This window comes from Eptesicus fuscus, chromosome 20 (genome assembly GCF_027574615.1).
Source record: "Eptesicus fuscus isolate TK198812 chromosome 20, DD_ASM_mEF_20220401, whole genome shotgun sequence".
In the NCBI taxonomy this organism is placed as follows: domain Eukaryota; kingdom Metazoa; phylum Chordata; class Mammalia; order Chiroptera; family Vespertilionidae; genus Eptesicus; species Eptesicus fuscus.
In genome coordinates, this window is record NC_072492.1 from 968980 (window position 1) to 988798 (window position 19819).

Below are 19819 nucleotides of genomic sequence, written 5' to 3' on the forward strand. Positions count from 1 at the left end.
GGGGGAATTAAATCAGTATAAAATAAAATTATACAACTATGTATCATTACATTTCCTTAAGGACTTAAGAAAGCAATTTTATTTTAAAAACTCACCTTAATGAATCTACCCACAATTTGAGATGTATATTTTGGTAGCTGTTGTACTTTTCCAAGTAATATCAAAGAAACTAGAATATACTTTTTATATGATTCCAACATGATATGACTGACCGCCATGGCAGGGGTAGTTATAGCCTGAGCAAGAGAAGAACACTGAATGTGAAGTCAGCACACAGTAGCAGGAAAGGACAATCAACTATAGGTATTGCCTGAATTATAAAACAGTACTTACATTCAATGTCCTCTCTGCTTTATCTTTGAGATACAATTCACATACATAACATTTTCCCTCTTAAGAGTATACGACTCAGTGGTTTTAGTATATTCACCATGCTGTATGACTGTTCCCACCAACTAATTTCAGAACATTGTCATCCCATCACAAAGGAACCCCACATCCATCTGCAGCAACGCCCCTTCTCTCCTCCCCTTAGCCCCAGGCAATCACTGTTCTATTTATGTTTCTATGGCTTTGCCTGATGTGGCATTTCATATAAATGGCACCATAAATATGCGGCCTTTTGTGCTGGCTCAGCTGTGAAGGTTCATCCCTGCTGCTGACACCTTATTCCATTTCATGGTGGAGAATATTCCACTGCACGGATGTTTCACATTTTGTTCACTCCTCAGTTGGTGGGCATTTGGGGTGTCTCTACCTCTGGCCACTGTAAGTCATGATGCTATGAACATTTGAGCACACATTTTTGTGTGAACATTTGTCTTCATTTCTCTTGGGTATGCTGAGTCACATGGTAACTCTATGTCTAACATTTGAGGCACTCCCAATTCCTTTTCCAAGTGACTGTACCATCTTATAATTCCACTGCAATTGTGAGGGCTCCAAACCCTCCACACCTCACTAACATTTATCCTTGCTGGTAGCTTTTAATGCAGGCACCCTAAGAAGTATGAACTGGTATCTCAGAGTGCTTTTGATCTGTATTTCCTTGATGACTAATGTTGATGAGTATCTTTTCATGTGCTTATTGGTCATTTGTATAACTTTGGAGAAATGTCTATGCAAGTCCATTGCCCATTTAGAAATTTTTCATTTTGCTGTTGATTTGTCTCTGTATATTCTGGATGAAAGTTCCTTAGAAACATGATCTGCAAATATTTCTCCCGTTCTGCGGCTGCCTTTTCGCTTTCTCACCTGCATCTGAGAAGGTTAAGAAGAACTGAAAACTATCACACCCAATCAACCCAATATTTCATAGCAAAACTCAACCCACTGAGCCTGAGGCACTTCTTTGAGATTATTCTACAGAAACAGTCACCTAAGCACACGAGAATACGGCCCCCTGCAACCTGCTCTTGCAGTGAAAGAACAGAATCAACTCTCAGTTCTACCCATCGAGGACCAGTCCACTACCTGGGCCAGTCTGTGGTGCAATATGAGGAAATAAAGATGCTTCACTTTTTGCCTGATACAATGCTATACTGAATTTTTTCCAATATGTACGTCCTTTTGGAATTTTTTTGAAGTGGTAATATAATTGGTATCACCTTCTGAAATTAAGTTACTAATACCATCTATAATGGCATACATATTATTAAAACACAGTGGCTTGCCCTAGTTGGTTTGGCTCAGTGGATAGAGCGTCTGCCTGCAGACTGAAGGGTCTCGAGTTGATTCCAGTCAAGGGCATGTACTTTAGCTGCAGGCTTGAAGGATCCCTGGCCCCAGGAGGCAACCAATGGATGTGTCTCTCTATCCATGTTTCTCCCCCTCCCTTCTACTCTCTTTAAAAATCAATAAAAAAATATCCTCGGGTGAGGATTAACAACAACAACAAAAAAACCACACAGTGGCATGGAGTAGACTAATACTAAATACTTGTCCTTAGGGTAAATCAGGGAATAAGTATATTTTCAGGTAAAAGGCTTCCACCTATAAATATAAAAAGTTTGTTTTTAATATTTTAACTGTTTGATGGAACTATTTTTCTAAGTACATTGCCTATCATCTTGATATTTCTAGATCAGTATGCTAATCACTTATTATACTGGGGCTGTACAATGATAATGCATTCAGTGGCTATGAAGTGTGTTTAAAATTTTCTGAAGAATTGAATTTTAAAAAAATATACATTTTTATTGATTTCAGAGAGGAAGGGAGAGACACAAACATCAATGATGAGAATCACCGGTCAGCTGGCTGCCTCCTGCACGCCCCACACTGGGCAACAAGCCCGCAACCCAGGCATGTGCCCTGACTGGACACCCAACTGAGACCGGGTTCATGGGTCGGCCCTCAACCACGGACCACACAGGCTGGGCGGAACTGACATTTTGGACTGTGTCCTCTTGAAGATGTTACCTGCCCACAAACGTCCTTTAACGCGACCAGCACCTCTGGTGACCCTTCCCTAGGTTCTCTTGGTGGTACTTGTCAACCCCACTCACGGAGGCAATGCTCAGTCACAGATGTGTGCGTATTTACCTGCTAGTATTTCAGCTCAGTTAAGCTCCTTGAAGGTTTAAATATCCTTTATTTTAATATGTGCTATGAATAAAATAAGAACTAACTGACACCTGATAAACATCTTAAAACACTAGTATTAGAAAATACAGGATAGGGCAAAAATATGTTTACAGTTCATGTGGAAATTAATACAATAATTAATAAGTAATAATACAAGGATAAACTGTTTCATGTACTCAGAGCTGGACACCTACTCCTGCCCCCTGCACTGTATTCTCCCTTTCAGACTCTAAGGAAACCTCGACTATTACACCAAGCTGCAGAGTGTCATCCTACATACTCCAGTGGCTATTACAGACACAGACAAAGAAGCGGGGATTTTCCACTGTGCATACTTAATATCCTTTGAATTTCAACCATGAGAATATTTTACTTATTACAATAAAACTTGAAACACCACATACGGCTTTAGAACAAGACACTTCAAAGATCCTTCAGTTCAAACTCTTACCTCCATGCAAACGCGCTATGAAGGTTGAGACATCTACATCTGAACCCGCTAGACGGTGTCAGCGGCACAGCCGGGTCAGACCCACCAGCAGCGCTCTTCCCTCCTAGCTAATGCCCTTCGACTGAGGAGCAAACCACCACTGTGGACACCAGGCATGTCAAACTCGCTGCCCGCGGGCCGCATGCGGCACACAACGAATATTTTTGCAGCCCAGCCAATATAATGGTATGTAAGAAACGTTTTAATAAAAATTTCATAACTTAATTTTTACAATATCCTGTTATACATAATTATTAACGAACTACGTTCGCTAATGACTGATTACTATAATCGTGTTGCATTCATTTCCCTTATGCGCCTTACGCACAGGCGCACCATTTCTCTCCACTAAGACCAGCAGCCCATATTTTAGCAGCCGATGGCCACGTCGTCATTCATCTTGTACTGACTTGTTTGGTGTGCGCAACAGGAAATATTTCGCTTTCAGAGAACAAGAAAAATAGGTTTATTTGCATTACACTTATTAATTTGTGCAGTTATTCAGTGTCTGGTAAGTTAACGTTCAAGATAAAATATTAATTTTCATTAAAATGTTCTATTATTTTATGTTAACGATGACTCATTTATTTCAGCCCTTTGTATTCAGCATGTCTCTTATTGAAATAAACCTACGTTCCTATGAAAATGGAAACTTTTGGGGTTTTTTTGCAGCCTTGTTTATTTGGCCCGTGTTAGCCTTTGAGTTTGACATGCTTGGTGCACACGGTCACTGAGAAGTGGTCTTTGACAGGACCTCCACCTGGTACTCAGAGCCCGAAATCAATGTAACAGGTGGGCATTTCTTTGACCACACAAGCTCAAAACACCCACTTAGAGATGAGATTACCTGCTCATAAAAGTAGAGTGCTCTTTCGAAGTTCTTCAGCCCAGTATAGATCATGCCTCCATAATAATAATAACATAGAAAGTGCTTTGCATCGTAGGCTCCATTCTCTTTACAAATATCCATCATGTCCACGTCAAGATATGGAAGGGCAGGCTTAAAGCATTTTGCTAGCAAACAAAGCTGTGAAAAAATATTTGTATTAAACTGTCATTTTAATTGTACTCTGGCAAGCTTTAGCAGAAGCAGCAAATTCACAGACTCCAAAAAGTTCAAGAAAACATTGTTTGGAGAAACCAAGATGGCGGCATAGGTGAAACACCTAACCTGCAGCCGGGCACAACAATTTCAAAGGCACAACTAGAGGTCAGAACGGACATCGTCCAGAACCACAGGAGAGCTGGCGGACTGAAATGCCCACAGCTGGGGGGAAGGAGAAGGCCACGGGGACAATCGGGGGAGCCGTAAAAGCCTGAGGTATGGAGAAACTGGCGGAGACACGAGCACGCGCGCCTGCGGGGAGGATGGAGCCGGAGAGGAAGGGGCGGCTGACGGCCTGGCCGGCGTTCACTGGCAGGAAGGAGATAAAGGCTCCGGAGTGTGCTAAGCGCTGGCTCCGACTGCACTGAGCGCCAGTTCCAGGCGAAACCCTGGGAAGCCAGGCGCAGGCTGGGGGAATGAATCTGGGCTGTGGGGCGCAGGCACAGAGGAGCGGGGGAAGGCAGAGCTCCAGAGGCGCGCACGGGAAGGGGCGCAAAGGACGGACTGTTGCCTGCGCCACTGAACTGCCCTAGCGGGAAGGAGACATAAGCTCAGGACCGTGCTGAACCCCAGTTCCGACTGCACTGAACCCCAGTTCCGGGCGAAACCCTGGGAAGCCAGGCGCACGCTGGGGGAATGAATTTGGGCTGTGGTGGCGGAGGCACAGAGAAGCGGCGGCTCCAGACGCGCGCACTGGAAGGTGTGCAGAGGACGGACTTTTGCCTGCGCCACTGGGTGGCCCTGCTGGGAAGGAGACAGGGACGCCAGACTGCGCTGAGACCCAGTTCCAACTACACTGAAACCCAGTTCCAGGCGAGAATCTGGGAGTCCAGATTCATTAGGGGAGGGACTGGACTGTTTGGCAGCGGGCGAAACTCCAGGGCGCGTTTCTCTCAGAGGTGTTTGCAAGGAATACAGAGGGACACAGACGCAGGAGCCTCATAGGGCGGGGCTGATAGGAAGCCAAGGTTGTAGGCTCCACCCTGTAGCTCCGCCCCAGCCAAGCTGAGCAGAAGCTTTTTCCTGCTGAGTGCCTCAGGTAGTGGCTGACCCACACTACATTGGAGACCCAGAAACGAGGGCATCTAGTGGTTGGTGGGAGATGACACCAGATTTCAATCACTCGCATAAGGGAGGCATTCTAGAGGCAGACTCAGTGAGCGCCAAGGCATTGCTGCATCAAGACCCGGCCCACAAACATGTCTCCTGCACAGCAACTCTTCCTATATAGACAAAGAGGGTCCTCACGGCCAATTGGCCTGGAGGACAATTCCTCCCAGTGACACCAACAACAATCAAGACTTAACTGTACAAAGGAGGACCAAGATGGAGACATAGGGCGGCAGCCTGATCGTTGCCTACCACAACAATATTGAGACTATGACGGGAGAGCAGAGCAGACACCAGCCAGAAAGACCGGGGGGCTGGCTGAGCAGATGCTCTACAACTAGAATAAAAGAGAGGGGTATGCAGGATGATGCTGATGCCGGTGACCCAAAGTCCACACTTTAAGAACTATGGCTCAGGCGACACAATGGTGGCCTGGAACGTGCTCGGCGCAGTTCCCCCGGCGGTCTCCGGCTGAGGGGACGGCTCCACTCGCTGCCGAGCACGGACAGACGAGCCCCTGGGAGACATGGGGAGGGAGACTCCGTGCTTGCTGACCTCCGAGTCCTTCAAGAATCTCAATGCCCCGAAGTGGCCAGGTGCGCAAGCTCAGCGACTGGCCACCGTTGCAGACCCAAAGGCCGACGCAGCGACACCGGACCAGCCCACCGCCGGGCACCGGGCACACCAGAGCCTTGCCGAGCCCGCCGCCCAATGAGTTCTGCGGCAGCCACCCTGGAGCTCTGAGAAAATGACCGAAGGAATTGCTGAGAGGGAATTGACCAACAGGAATTGGGATCAAGAAGACGAAACCCCGCTGAGACCCGAGTCCAGGCAAGCCTGCGAGCCTCTGGGCTCAGATGTGGTCACACGCCTCTGGGTCTAGGTGAGGCCTCACGCCCCTGGGTTTGTGTGAGGCCAGGCGCCCCTGGGTCCAGGTGAAGCTGGATTCCGGGTTCGGGTGAGGCCATGTGCCCCTGGGTCCGGGCGAATCTGAACCCTGGGTCCGGGTGAGGCCGTGGGCCCCTGGATCCGGGTAAGGCTGGGTCCCGAGTATGGGTGAGGCCGTGAGCCCCTGGATCCGGGTGAGACCACGCGACCAGGGGTCTGAGAGAGGTAACGCGCCCCTGGGTCCGGGTGGCTTCGTGCACCTAGGTCCAGGTGAGGCCACGTGCCCCTGGGTCTGAGATAGGCCACGCACCCCTAGGTCCGGGCGAGACCATGTGTCCCTGGATCCGGGTGGGGCCTCGTGCACCTAGGCCCGGGTGGGGCCGCGTGCCCCTGGGTCTGGGGGAGGCCAGGCGTCCCTGGGTCCGGGTGAGACCGTGTGTCCCTGGATCCGGGTGAGGCCTCGTGCGCCTAGGCCCGGGTGAGGCCACGTGCCCCTGGGTCTGGGGGAGGCCAGGCGTCCCTGGGTCCGGGTGAGACCGTGTGTCCCTGGATCCGGGTGAGACCTCGTGCACCCAGGCATGGGTGAGGTCACGTGCCCCGGGGTCTGAGAGGCCAAGCGCCCCTGGGTCCGGGTGAGACCATGTGTCCCTGGATCCGGGTGAGGACGCGTGCACCTAGACCCGGGTGAGCCCAAGTGGCCCTGGGTCTGGGAGAGGCCAAGCGTCCCTGGGTCCGGGTGAGGCCACATGCCCCTGGGTCTGGGAGAGGCCAAGCGTCCCTGGGTCCGGGTGAGACCATGCGTCCCTGGATCCGGATGAGGCCTCGTGCACCTAGGCCCGGGTGAGCCCAAGTGGCCCTGGGTCTGGGAGAGGCCAAGCATCCCTGGGTCCGGGTGAGACCATGTGTCCCTGGATCCGGGTGAGGCCTCGTGCACCTAGGCCCGGGTGAGGCCACGTGCCCCTGGGTCTGGGAGAGGCCAAGCGTCCCTGGGTCCGGGTGAGACCATGCGTCCCTGGATCCGGATGAGGCCTCGTGCACCTAGGCCCGGGTGAGCCCAAGTGGCCCTGGGTCTGGGAGAGGCCAAGCATCCCTGGGTCCGGGTGAGACCATGTGTCCCTGGATCCGGGTGAGGCCTCGTACACCTAGACCCGGGTGAGCCCAAGTGGCCCTGGGTCTGGGAGAGGCCAAGCGTCCCTGGGTCCGGGTGCGACCATGTGTCCCTGGATCCGGATGAGGCCTCGTGCACCTAGGCCCGGGTGAGCCCAAGTGCCCCTGGGTCTGGGAGAGGCTAAGCGTCCCTGGGTCCGGGTGAGACCATGTGTCCCTGGAACCAGGTGAGGCCTTGTGCAACTAAGCCCGGGTGAGGCCACGTGCCCCTGGGTCTGGGAGAGGCCAAGCGTCCCTGGGTACGGGTGAAGCCAGATCCTGGGTCCGGGTGAGGCCGTGCACCCCTGGATCCATCCGGGTGAGGCTGGGTCCCAGGCCCGGGTGAGACCATGCGCCCCTTGGGTATGGGTGAGGCCACGTGCCCCTTAGTCCGGGTGACGCCATGCCCCTGGGTTCGGCCGAGACCAAACCAGAGGGACTCGGACCTCCATTACCACCATTTGTCCACCATCCAGAGCTGAGGGGTCAGTGCTGACATGTACACATAAGGAACTACTGGACATTGAAATTGGGTCTCAAAAGAACTGTTGGTCCAGGGGGAAGCTCGCTACAGATTGATTCATTTGCCTGTCAGCATAACTATTATTGCTCGTCTCACATTCAGTTCTTATTAGTATATATCTAGTGACATATGATCTCGCTCATTTAGGGGAAATGATGAACAACATAGACTGAGGAACAAGAACAGAACCAGAAGCAAGGAGGCATCGATCGGACTATCGGGCCTCAGAGGGAGGATAGGGGAGGGTAGGGGGAGGGTGGGGGGAGGGGGAGAGTTCAACCAAAGGACCTGTATGCATGCATATAAGCCTATCCAACGGTTAAGTTCAACAGGGGATTGGGGCATGCGTGGGGAGAGGGGTGGGATGGGAATGGGGGGATGAGGACAAATATGTGATACCTTAATCAATAAAGAAATTAAAAAAAAAAAAAAAAAAAAAAAAAAAAAAGAAAACATTGTTTTACATTCTCACATTTAACTTATTGATTAAAAGGATCCACATATCAACATATTACTCTGTTTTCTTAAGCATTCAGAATAAAGTAGCATTTGGTGTTGTTTCTTAAAATATATTTTTTTAATGATTTCAGAGAGGAAGGGAGAGGGAGAGAGAGACATCAATGATGAGACAATCACTGATCGATTGCCTCCTGCATGCTCCCCAGGAGCCAGCAACCTGGGCATGTGCCCTGACCAGGATTGAACACTGACCTCCTGGTTCATATGTCAATGCTCAACCACTAAGCTATACCAGCAGGGCTAATAGCACTTCTTTATAAAGGATGAACCAACCATGATTCAGTACGCCACAAATGAATTAAAGTTCAGCTAACAATTCACCGAGTAACCATTCTGTCATAGATGCGCAAACAAGTGAGTCCTTTTTTTCTTTGCTGAACTAATCACAGAAACAGATCGGCATGCTATGATTGAAAATGGAAGCTTTTTCTTTAATTATACTTTTTCAATTTCTAAATCCTTTACATAAGCGTAAGAAATTGTGCAAGTACATGGCAACGTCCTGTATGTGGGTGATGTGGCACAGGTGCACACAACGTACCAACTCCCTGAGCTGGCTGTTCACGTACTACTAGAGCACTTTATGTATTTTATACACCAATCACAAACGTTCTTAAAACATAAAAAATGGAAAAGGCACACCTTCATTGAAACTAGAACATGTGACTGAAATAATCCACAAACCATGTTATTCATTAAGGAAACAATCCCAATACCTTATGGGAACTGGTTAAACCCATATTATGAAATACTCTGCAGCTATAAACCACTGATATGGAACCATCCCTAAGATACTTTAAGTAGAGCCCTGGCCAGTGTGGCTGTTAGTTGAGAGTTGTCCCATGTTCTGAAAGGTTGCTGGTTCAATTCCTGGTCAAGGCATATACCCCAGTTAGGAGCTCCATCCCAATAGAGGGTGTGCAGGAGGCAGCCTATCGATGTTACCCTCTTACATTGATGTTTTTCTCTCTCCCTCTAAAATCAATAATAAAAAACATATTTTTTTAAAAAGATAAATTGCCCTAACTAGTTTGGCTCAGTGGACAGAGCATCAGCCTGTGGACCAAAGGGTCCCGTGTTTGATTCCGGTCAAGGGCACATATCTTGGTTGTAGGCTCCTCCCCGGCCTGGGCCCTGGTCCGGGGCGCATGCCAGAGGCAACCAATCGATGTGTCTCTCTCACATCAATGTTTCTGTCTTTCCCTCTCTCTCCCACTCTCCCTAAAAATCAATGGAAAAATATCCTTGGGTGAGAATTAACAAAAACAAAACAACAAAAAATAGATACATTAAGTAGAAAAAAGCAAGGGGAGGAAAAAGCAAAAAGCAATGTACTGTATGTAATTATTCATACAAATTATTACAATTTGTATAAAAAAAGAGACAGACTTGGCAGGTGACTCGGTTGGAGCGCTGACCTGTATACCAAAAGGCTGCGCGTCCAATTCCCAGTCAGGGCACATAGTTAGGTTACATGCTTGATCCCCGGTTGGACGTGTATGGGAGACAACTGATCAATGTTTCTCTTACACATCAGTGTTTCTCTCTCTCCCTTCCTCTTTCTCTAAAATCAATAAAAACATTTCCTCCAGTGAAGATTAAATAAAAATAGAAAAAATAGACATATTTGCTTGTACATTCATAAAGTATCTTTGGAAGGATAAACAAGAAACTGCTAACACTGGCTGCCTTTGGAGAGAGAGGTGGCTGTGAGGCAGGGTGGTAGGGAGACTTCATTTTGCCTGCTGGATTTTGAACCACGCGCAATAAAATAAATAACATTTTGCCCTAGCCGGTTTGGCTCAGTGGATAGAGTTGTCGGCCTGCGGACTCAAGGGTCCCAGGTTCAATTCCGGTCAAAGGCGGGCACATCCCCAGTAGGGGGTGTGCAGGAGGCAGCTGATCAATGTTTCTCTCTCAATGTTTCTAACTCTCTACCCCTCTCCCTTCCTCTCTGTAAAAAAAAAATCAATAAAATATATTTTAAAAAATAAAAAAAATATATATTAAAATAAATAACTAACATTTTAAAGTGTAAAGTTACCTGTGTTTATTCTCAGGTCCAAGATTCCTTAAAAAAGAAAATAACTTGGCATTTTTTAAATGTCAGAAGTGTTAATTACTCTGTTCTACCAAGCCTACTAGCTGAGCCCTGTTCTATAGTTTTTATCCAAAAACTGTTAAAAATCCCCTTTCTATAGATAGAGGTACCTATATATATCAATTGCTAGAACATATCAGTCTCCACCAAATTGCAGTCATTTATCTAATCTGATGTTGAGCAAACCTACTCAGTCTAACCCTCCGCTGCTTACCTGGCAGAGATCGGCATGTACCGAGGTCAGCTGGTTTGTGTTCATCTGCATCTTGTCTATGGCTTGCTTGAGGATGCCAATTCCTCGCAGGGGCTGTCAGAAATGACATCTCTTTCAGATAAGTTCTCAGAGATGGCAGCACATTGGATCTTATGTTGTCACTTACAAATAAAAGATAACACTAATTGACAGGTTTCTTTGAATGACAACATGAGGTTTCCACACTTTCAGGACTGTCCCAATTCAGTCAGAGAATGTTTTTGGACGCTGCTTCTTGTGACGTTTAGAGTAACTCAGCACCATTTTTAAAACCAGAAAGCCTTTTCACAATGAAGATAAATAATCCAAAGCAACATTACTTCAACAGTTCAATATATTTACATCTAATAAACCATTTAAAACAGGTGACACCTATGCTTAGTAAACTTAACTGTGTCCAAGGACACTGACATTTCCCCTCAGGTAGCTGGGCGTCATCTGGAAACGTTTTCCAACATCATCTCTTACCTGATAATAAATTACTCCTGAAACTGATACGACCAGTTATAAAGGGACCTGATTATAAAAAACAAGACTGAGTTTCAAGTGAGGTACAGTCAGTTTCAGGACAGGAGATGTGACTAAAGTGCTGAATAACTGTAAATAGTTTTTCAGTAAAGGTTGCTGGCACTTTTTTTAACCCTCTCTTTCAAACCACCACTTACTCAGTTCTCCTACAAAATACCAACCGCTTATTTCTGTTTCAGTCTCCTTCAAACAACTAGTCTTGAAGTTCAATTCCAAATAAAAGAGAAATACCCAAATTGTAACTTGTGTCAATATCACAAAATTAAAGAAAGACCAAAGAACTGTTCCAGATTAAAGGAAATAAAAGTTGTGGGACAATGTAGCACAAACCATGAACTGAGATTTTTTTTTGTTATAAAGAAATTAATAAAACAACTGGCAAAATGGGAGTAAAGTCAGTATATTTGCTAAAGAATTATATCAGTGTTCATCTCCTGAGGTTGGTCTTTGTATTGTGGTTATATAAGACAATGTCCCATTTTTTAGGCAACACTCAAGGGCCATTCTATCTGCAATTTACTTTCCAATGGCTCAGGAAAAAAGAGAGAGAAAAGATAAGCAACTGTGGTAAGATATTAATATCTGGAGAATCTGGGTGCAGGGTATATGGGAATTGTTTATATTATTCTTGCAACTCTTTATAAAGCGAAAATTATGTTACAATTAAAAGTTTAAAAAGTTTTAGCAAACAAAACCCAGCATATTACCACGCAAAGGACACTAGAACAGGAGCTGCAAAACCATCGCCACTGGCTGCAGGGTCCGAGGCTGGCCTCTCCCTGCACTGGAGTCTACACCCGCGGAGGGACTAGCTGTCCTTACTGCAAACGCTATGAGTACTTGAAGGGACCACCCACATCTAAGTGGTAGGACTCTTAGTACTAACCTGGAACCTTAACAAATTAGTTCACTGTCTAAGTTAGATATCTTCTATATATATAAAAGCCTAAGCGACTGACAGTTCGCTATGACATGCACTGACCACCAGGGGACAGATGCTCAATGCACAGGCTTGGAAACATGGAACAGACTGACGAATCTCAGAGGGAAGTGGGTTAGGGGGAGGGCAGGAAGAGATTAACCAAAGATCTTATATGCATACTAGAGGCCTGGTGCACGCACAAGTGGGGTCCCTTGGCCTGGCCTGCGGGGATTGGGCTGAAACTGGTAGTCCGATCTCCCGAGGGGTCCCAGATAGTGAGAGGGCACAGGCCAGGCTGAGGGCCCACCGGTGCACGAATCTGTGCACCGGACATCTAGGATGTTATAACAGAACTACGAACACTTGAATAACATTGCTTACCTGTTTTCTTTCCATAAGGGCATTTGTCAGCTGATGGCAAAGCCCAGCAACTAGATACAATAACAAAATATTAAAAATATAAATGACTAGACAGGCAAAATACATTCAATGGAAAATAGCAAAATGCAGTTTAGCTTACACGTGTCTGTTGCATATCGAATGTGCTCCCCATTACAAGTACTGATAAAAAGCTGAACCTGTGAGAATAATGTTTCGAAGTCAGGAACACTGGGCATAGAAAACTTCACAAATCTGGAATAAAGGGAAAAAATCAATTTATCTTGATATTTCACGGGGTGAAAAGGTAGAAGCAACTGAGGTCAGAAATCCATCCTACCTCCAATGCTCTGTGAATTAAATGTGTCTCAGTATTTTTAAAAATTAAGAAAAAGGATCTATGAGATTCTCTTGGCCTGTTTTTTGTTTGTTTGTTTGCACAATCAAGACACAACATAGATTTTTAAAAAATGCTTGGAAAAGAACAGCTTTTAAAAAGAAAAATTCCAGCCCTAGCCATGTGGCTCAGTGGATAGAGTTTTGGCCTGCAAACTGAAAGGTTCCAGGTTCAATTCCGGTCAAGGTCACATGCCCGGGTTGTGGGCTCGATCCCCAGTTGGGACTTGCAGGAGGCAGCCGATCCATGATTCTCTCTCATCATGGATGTTTCTATCTCTCTCTCCCTTCCTCTCTGAAATCAATAAAAAATAAAGAAAAAAAGAAAAATTCCATTAAATGAGGCCAATATCAGGTCTTCCTAGTATTTGTGAAGGAACTCAATATAAACTTATAACCTAAAGTTTAAAATAATATTTTTCTTTTCAGTTCCAATGTGGTCAGGACTATTTATTCAATTTAAAAGCCAGTTGCTGCTTTTCCTGTCCTGAAGATTAACAGGCTGAGCAGGACAAGGAACCAGAGCTACGGACCGGAAGGCTATGGCCAGGCCTGGGCGATGCTATGGTCCATCTGGGAGAAAACACTTTCTGATGAGCAGGACAGGATGAACTGGAGGTGCTGGGAAGAGGGAGGACTCAGGTGACCCATCCTGATGCCCTTGGCAGATGGTGCCTTCCAATTGCCCACGATAAACACTCGGGGGGAGGAAGGTTCAAAGATAGGTTTTGGGGAAGAAATCACATAAGCTACCACCGCTGAGGCACTGCTTACAAGTCAACTTCAAGCTCTTCTTTTTAGTAAAGAAATGAACTGTGGAAACTAATTCACCACTTCTCCAAAATCTTTCCGTTTGTACTTCTATCCAGTTCAGTATTACTTGACTTAACATCACCTGTCACTGTACTTCCCATTATCAAGTACGTCTGAATCAATTTCATCAGGGCTTCACAATAAATAAGGCCCTGTCATTTCCAGTTTATAAATAAAAACATGAAACTTGGGACCCCATGCCTAATAATGGAAGAGCATAATTCAAATCCGGGGTACAGAGAAACAAGGTCAGGGCGCTTTTCAGGTTTTCTTTTACTTAAATACAAGAAGAAACTCTGTTTTGTGTACTCACAACTGTAGCCCTACTTTTGCCCACCCCGTACATACATGTGAATTTGTGTGTATAAAACATGCATGCTAAAAAAGGGGGGGAAGCCCCAATGAATAAAAAAGATAAAAGCATGCATTCTGTCCTTTTAATCAGCGAACACTGACAGCCTGCGCATCCCAGAGCTCTCTGCAATGGTGAAATGTCCGGTATTCGCCCTGCACAACGCAGTAGTTACCACAGCAGCTACATGTAGCTACTGAGTACTTGCAATGTGGCTACTGCAACTGAATCTTTAACTTTTTAAAAGTAATTTACATAGATGTCACTAGTGGCTACTGTATTGCAAAGCAAAGCTCTAGACCAGGGGCGGGGAACATCCGGCCCATGAACTCATTTGGTCTGGCCCTGCCAAGGCATTAGGGATGAGCAGGCTAATTTTTAAGTTGATAATTTTGTATGGCTGGCAAATTATATTATAAATATCCAAATAGCCCTTGGCAAAAAAGGATCTCCACCCATGCTCTAGACCCTTTCATTCGGAGTTTCTTCTCTAAACTCTCTTCTTGACCCCTACCTTTGCCTCAGGAATCCCAGTCCAAGTAGAGCCAGACCCTCACTCTTAGTTCTTCTCAGTTTATTTATATTATTACAACTTTCACAACAACCTTAACATCCCAATTTTAATACTGAAACATCAAGAGATAAATAATTCTACTGTAAGGTACCCGGAGTTACAAGGAACCCAATTAAAACAAGGTCTATTTAACTTGATCTCAAACAGCTAAACTTGTTAGCTGATGTGGCTCAGTGGTTGAGCGTCAACCTATGAACCAGGAGGCCATGGTTAGATTCCCAGTCAGGGTACATGTTGTGGGCTGGATCCCTGGTGGGGAGTGTGCAAGAGGCAGCTGATCGATGATTCTCTCTCATCATTAATGTTTCTCTCTCCTCTCTGAAATCAATAAAAATATGTATTTAATAAAAAGTTGGAGAATTCAAAGCAATGTTGCTTTTGGGCACTGGTAATTACACTCAATGTACACAGCCATGCCATGCTTCATCACTCTTGCTACTTTATTTCCAAGTTAGGAAATGTGGGCAATCCTATGGACCACATAAGTAAAAGTATTCAGATAAATACACACTCTAGTGCCCACAAGTGAGATGGCCATTCATTTTTAAAAATAAACTTCAAACTGTGCATACATATAAACACAAGTTAAAAACCATTAGAGGGATAAGTAAAACGTAACTACTATGACATGACTTCAGTCGTGCAAAAGAAGAACTCCATGTTGTTACATGGCTTACTTCCTGCACCAAACACTGAAGTCAGAAGGTGCACAGTGTTCAGTGCAGAAAGCACAAAGCTACCCAAGAAGATGTCCCTTACAAAACAGCAAGGACGCCCAAGGAGTGCTCCTGTACATCCAGAGCCCCAAGCACCGTGTCCAGATGGGATAAGTTCTTGGCAAGGAGCTCCCCGCTCTTGTTGATCAGCTCACAAAGCTGAGTCATCTGCCCTGAAAAACAGGAATAACACGATGTCATTCAGTTACAGCACCAACCACACCAAAGGGAGGATAACGAGACTTCCTATCCCGGAGGAAGAATTACCTAGATTATTCCTTATGTTGCCTTCATTTCAGATGAGGATGGAGAAGGGCCAGAGAAGTGAAATGAACTAGACCACCCACATCCCTCTGCCCCCTGAAAGTTTCTCCATTCCCTCCATTCCTTTTTCTGGTTCCCCAAGCCAGAAATGTACACACACTATCACTACCGCTCCCTGCTCCCTGCTCCCTCTCTGTATCCAAAATGTCACCAAAGATATTTCCTTTTACTTCCTAAGTCTCTCAGCTCCATTCCTTTCGCTCTCCCCCGACTTAATTCATATCCTTATTTCTTATCTAAACAACATCATAAACATTCCCAATGCCCACTTTCCTGCAGCCCATATTTCACATTGGCGCCTGGAGATCTTTGTACAATGAAAAATTCAATCAAATTACTCCAATGGTTTTAAGAAGTCCAAATGCTTCAGCCCCGTGCCTGGTCCCAGTGCCTCCCAGCCTTATGTCCTGTACTTCCCTTCACACACCTCGTCTTTGGTCACGCCAAGCTCAAAAGTCAGCCAACATCCCTATTCCCTCACCTTTGTGCCTCTACACCTGCTTTTCTCCGTGCTGCGTGTTCCTCCCTTCACGCTTCTCCCCCATGTCCTCCTCTACCTGACTCATACCCTGCTCTACATCTGCCTGGTCTTCCTGGACCCTCACCTACCCTCCTTTCCCATGGCTGACTTGGTTGGATATTTGTCCTCTCCCCGTCACCTGAGAACAGGTAATTCAGCATAAACTCAGGTGAAGAGAGTCCCTTCTCCAGCCTAATGATAGTTTGACAGCCAATCCATCAACAAGCAGCTTGACGACTCTCCTAAGACCCATTTTTCTTTCCCTTATATCACAATGTTATAACAAAAGTATAGATTCTAATTAGGCCCAAATTGGTACTGTGAACGAGACTTACCAATTTTAACAGGTTATTTCAGTCACAGACACACCACAGGTACTCTCACACCTCACTAGCTGTCTTTCCATGATCTATTAGGTATCATTTTTCAAGACAATAATACAAGTTGAACTGAGACAGACCGACTCACTATCACTTCATTAAAGACCTCACTGGTATGTATGAATACGCAGCATCTGCCAGTTAAATGATCGCCCCCTTTTAAGCCCACTACTTGAAATAAGTTTGCAATGATTTGAAACACCCAGAAATAAGCATTTCAGTTCTCCCCCCACCCCCCATATTAAATAATCAATGCTGAGTTGAGACTTAAAAGCTGGGCCATTATGAAATCATGAGAGTCAACTACTGCAGGGCCAAGGGGAGAGTCCACAGTAAGTTTAAGTGTCACAGCACATTGAAATGAGCCCAATAGAGATGTGGCAGTGAAATTCCCTCTATCCCTTCACTTAAGCTCCATGTTAAGAAATTCTGAACGAGAGCAGAGCAAACAGACCCTCATCCACATGCACTATGCTGTGCACAGTGTGGAGGGCAGTCACTGCGACCTCTCTCCGCCCGCAAGCTGCTCCTGAAGTGGCCTCGTGCACAGAGCATGCAGGCACAGCTTCCAGGTAAGCGATCCCTCTGGATGCTCAACAGCCAGGGGATTTCAGTGGCCTGTACACGAAGTGAATGGGGCAGGACCCAACCCAACCTTCTAAGCACTCTGCAGCCCAGAAAACTGAAACGAAGTGTTTGTGTCCTAATGAATGGCGGTTTCTCCATTCACACAGACTGAAAAAGTCGATGCCTTGCCTGTGAGCCTAACTTCTATAAAAAATACGGGACATGAGACAGAACAGTTAAGCCTTACAACAGAAGCGAGGTAGAGGTAAGTGAGATAAAGAGACTGGACACTAATGGGGACTTGCCCAAGGTCACGCAGCTCCCAGAACTTTACAATCCACTGCCGTCCGCAATTAGCAACTACTTACTGCGCCCGTATGACGGGTGCTTTCACACGGCTTCTCCCTCTCAACCCTAGCCACTCCATGAAATGCGGGCTTGCTTTTACTTTACAGATGAAGAAACAGGATGGTGAAAGGGGCCTTCACAGCCAGCAACTAATCTCTTTAATTCAGAGCCCAGGGTTCCATCAGGGATGAGATGAATGAACCCGAAAGCATGAAAATTAAGGGCAAAGTGATAATGGTCACAAGTCTACCCTAGAAACCGAGCCTCCGAGCGAGCGCTCCTCCGGCCTGCTGCAGGACTAACATGGGCGCGGGGGCTCGCCGGGCGCCGGCCGGGGGTGGGGGGGCCGCAGGCGGCCTCCTAGGACGGGCTCGCCGGGCGCCGCGGGACAGGCGGCCAGGGCACCAATCACCGCGGGCGAGGGAGGCTGAAGGGACCAACGGGCGCCCGCACAGGCGGCCAACGGAAGTCACCGCCCCAAAATGTCAAGCGCAGCGCCGGGGTGGAAGGGGCGTCCGGGGGGTGCGGGCGGGGGAGCGGGAGGGTCCCGGAGGCCCCGGGACGGGAGCCCGGGAGCCCAGCGCACGGACGGCGGAGGCCGAGGAGCCCGCGTGCGCGAGGGGCGGCTCCCGCTCGGCAGCGCCCGATCCCGTCCGGGCCTACGCGCCGCGGCCGCGAGCCCAGCCCCGGGCCCGGGCTCGGGATGAGCGCCTGGGGCTGCAGGGCCGCCCGGGCCTCACCTTGAGCCGAGAGCTGTCGGACACTGTTCACGAACTGCTCCAGGGCCGAGGCCATGTTCCCCCGGGCTCCGAGGAGCGAGCCGGCCCCCGCGGGAAAAAGCCTCGCTCCGGGGTGGGCGCCCGCGAGCCGCCGGAAAGCCAGGGAGCGGCAACGTCACTTCCGCAGGTCAAGCACCGCGAGATCTCCTGCCTGGGAACCAGTTACTGTTTCCTTGGAAACAGTTCTGCTGCTCGCCCTAGCGGGAGGCTGCTCGCTGGTCCTTTCTTCGTTTTGTTCACCTGTGAAATCCCTTCCGCTGGTTAGTGGGCAGGGTGGTCAGCGGAAGAAGCTAACCTCGTAATCCCTGAGAAGCAGAGTAATGACCCTCCTTTGGGAAAACTGCTGTTTGAAACTGCGGTTTTGATGTTCTCTGCTATTTCTTGCTAGTCCCTTGTTCCATAAGTCAACTCTGTTATTTTTCGACGGTCTCTTACTCTGTAAAAATAACTTTGTTTTTTAACTTAAATAATAGAAAAGATAAACTTAACTGTCTAACCTTGCAAGCTAGCCATCTAACGTAAGGGGCTGATACGCTGATACTGATAATATTCCCATGCCAGGTGTCTATATAGATATGTACTCAAGGTTACAGGTGTCTGTATAGATACAGGTACTCAAGGTTAGAAACTGTCTGCAAAAATAACTTACACAAAGACCTAGAAGGATATAAAAAGAGAATACTGCTTCCTGTGGTTGTTCAGAATTTGACAGAGATATTCTGCTCTGAACCCACGCGTAATAAAAATGATTCCTAACTAATTGGCTCATTAAGGCGTCTTGTATCTAGCTGGCTGACTTATGATACAACACTGGCCCCGTCATTCACACTGGGCATAATGGCCACTTCTTCCCTGAGCCTTTGCCTGTGAGTAGAACATAGATAGACACACGCAGCCTTGTGCTCACATCTCTTTCCTACTGCTGAGTAGCTATGTGACTTTGTGCAGGTTATTTGACCATCCTGTCTTGTTTTCCTCACCTGTAAAATTCTTACAATGACCTCAACCACCTAAAACACTTTTAGAACTATGTGTTCATTCAATATATATGCTGATAAGCCAGCCAGTGTGGCTCAGTGGTTGAGCATCAACCTATGAACCAGGAGATCACCTTTGGATTCCAGGTCAGGGCACATGCCCAGGTTGTGGGCTTGATGCCCAGAAAGGGGCTTGCAAGAGGCAGCCAATCGATGATTCTCTCTCATCATTGATGTTTCTCTCCCTCTTCCTTTCGCTCTAAAATCAATAAAAACATATTTTTTTAAAAAGATATATGTTGAATGAATTGATTTGTCTTTCCTCTAGACTCCTCAAGCATGTTGCTCTTCTCATATAGCCACTTCTCTGTTGCAGAACTTTGTCTTCATAATCCATACCATATCCATTGCTTTTAACCTGCATGGAGTTGCTTGAGATCAAACATCTGTCTTACTCACCTCTGGACATCTTAGGGCCCAACACATATCAACTGAAGGTTGATGGCATCAATTCAACACCAAAG

The 19819-nt window shown here is 46.8% G+C and overlaps 1 protein-coding gene across 9 annotated transcripts in view; it reads right to left on the minus strand.

Annotated features, from left to right (window-relative positions):
* COPS3 (COP9 signalosome subunit 3) overlaps positions 1–18434 on the minus strand; it is a 32952-nt gene extending 14518 nt beyond the window's left edge. Inside the window, exons 1-7 of one of the 9 annotated variants that reach the window (XM_054709179.1) lie at positions 18280–18432; positions 15497–15573; positions 12692–12749; positions 12553–12602; positions 10683–10775; positions 3924–4103; positions 96–236 (exon numbers count right to left, since the gene is read on the minus strand). In XM_054709179.1, the coding sequence (XP_054565154.1) occupies positions 96–236; positions 3924–4103; positions 10683–10775; positions 12553–12602; positions 12692–12749; positions 15497–15573; positions 18280–18334 (654 nt within the window). In that variant the 5' untranslated portion in view covers positions 18335–18432. Of the gene's footprint in view, positions 1–95; positions 237–3923; positions 4104–10682; positions 10776–12552; positions 12603–12691; positions 12805–15443; positions 15574–17559; positions 17581–18279 lie in introns of those variants that run through there. The other 8 variants (XM_054709177.1, XM_008156174.3, XM_054709178.1 and 5 more) reach the window with 8 other exon arrangements.
* Between the last annotated feature and the right edge of the window lie 1385 nt (positions 18435–19819).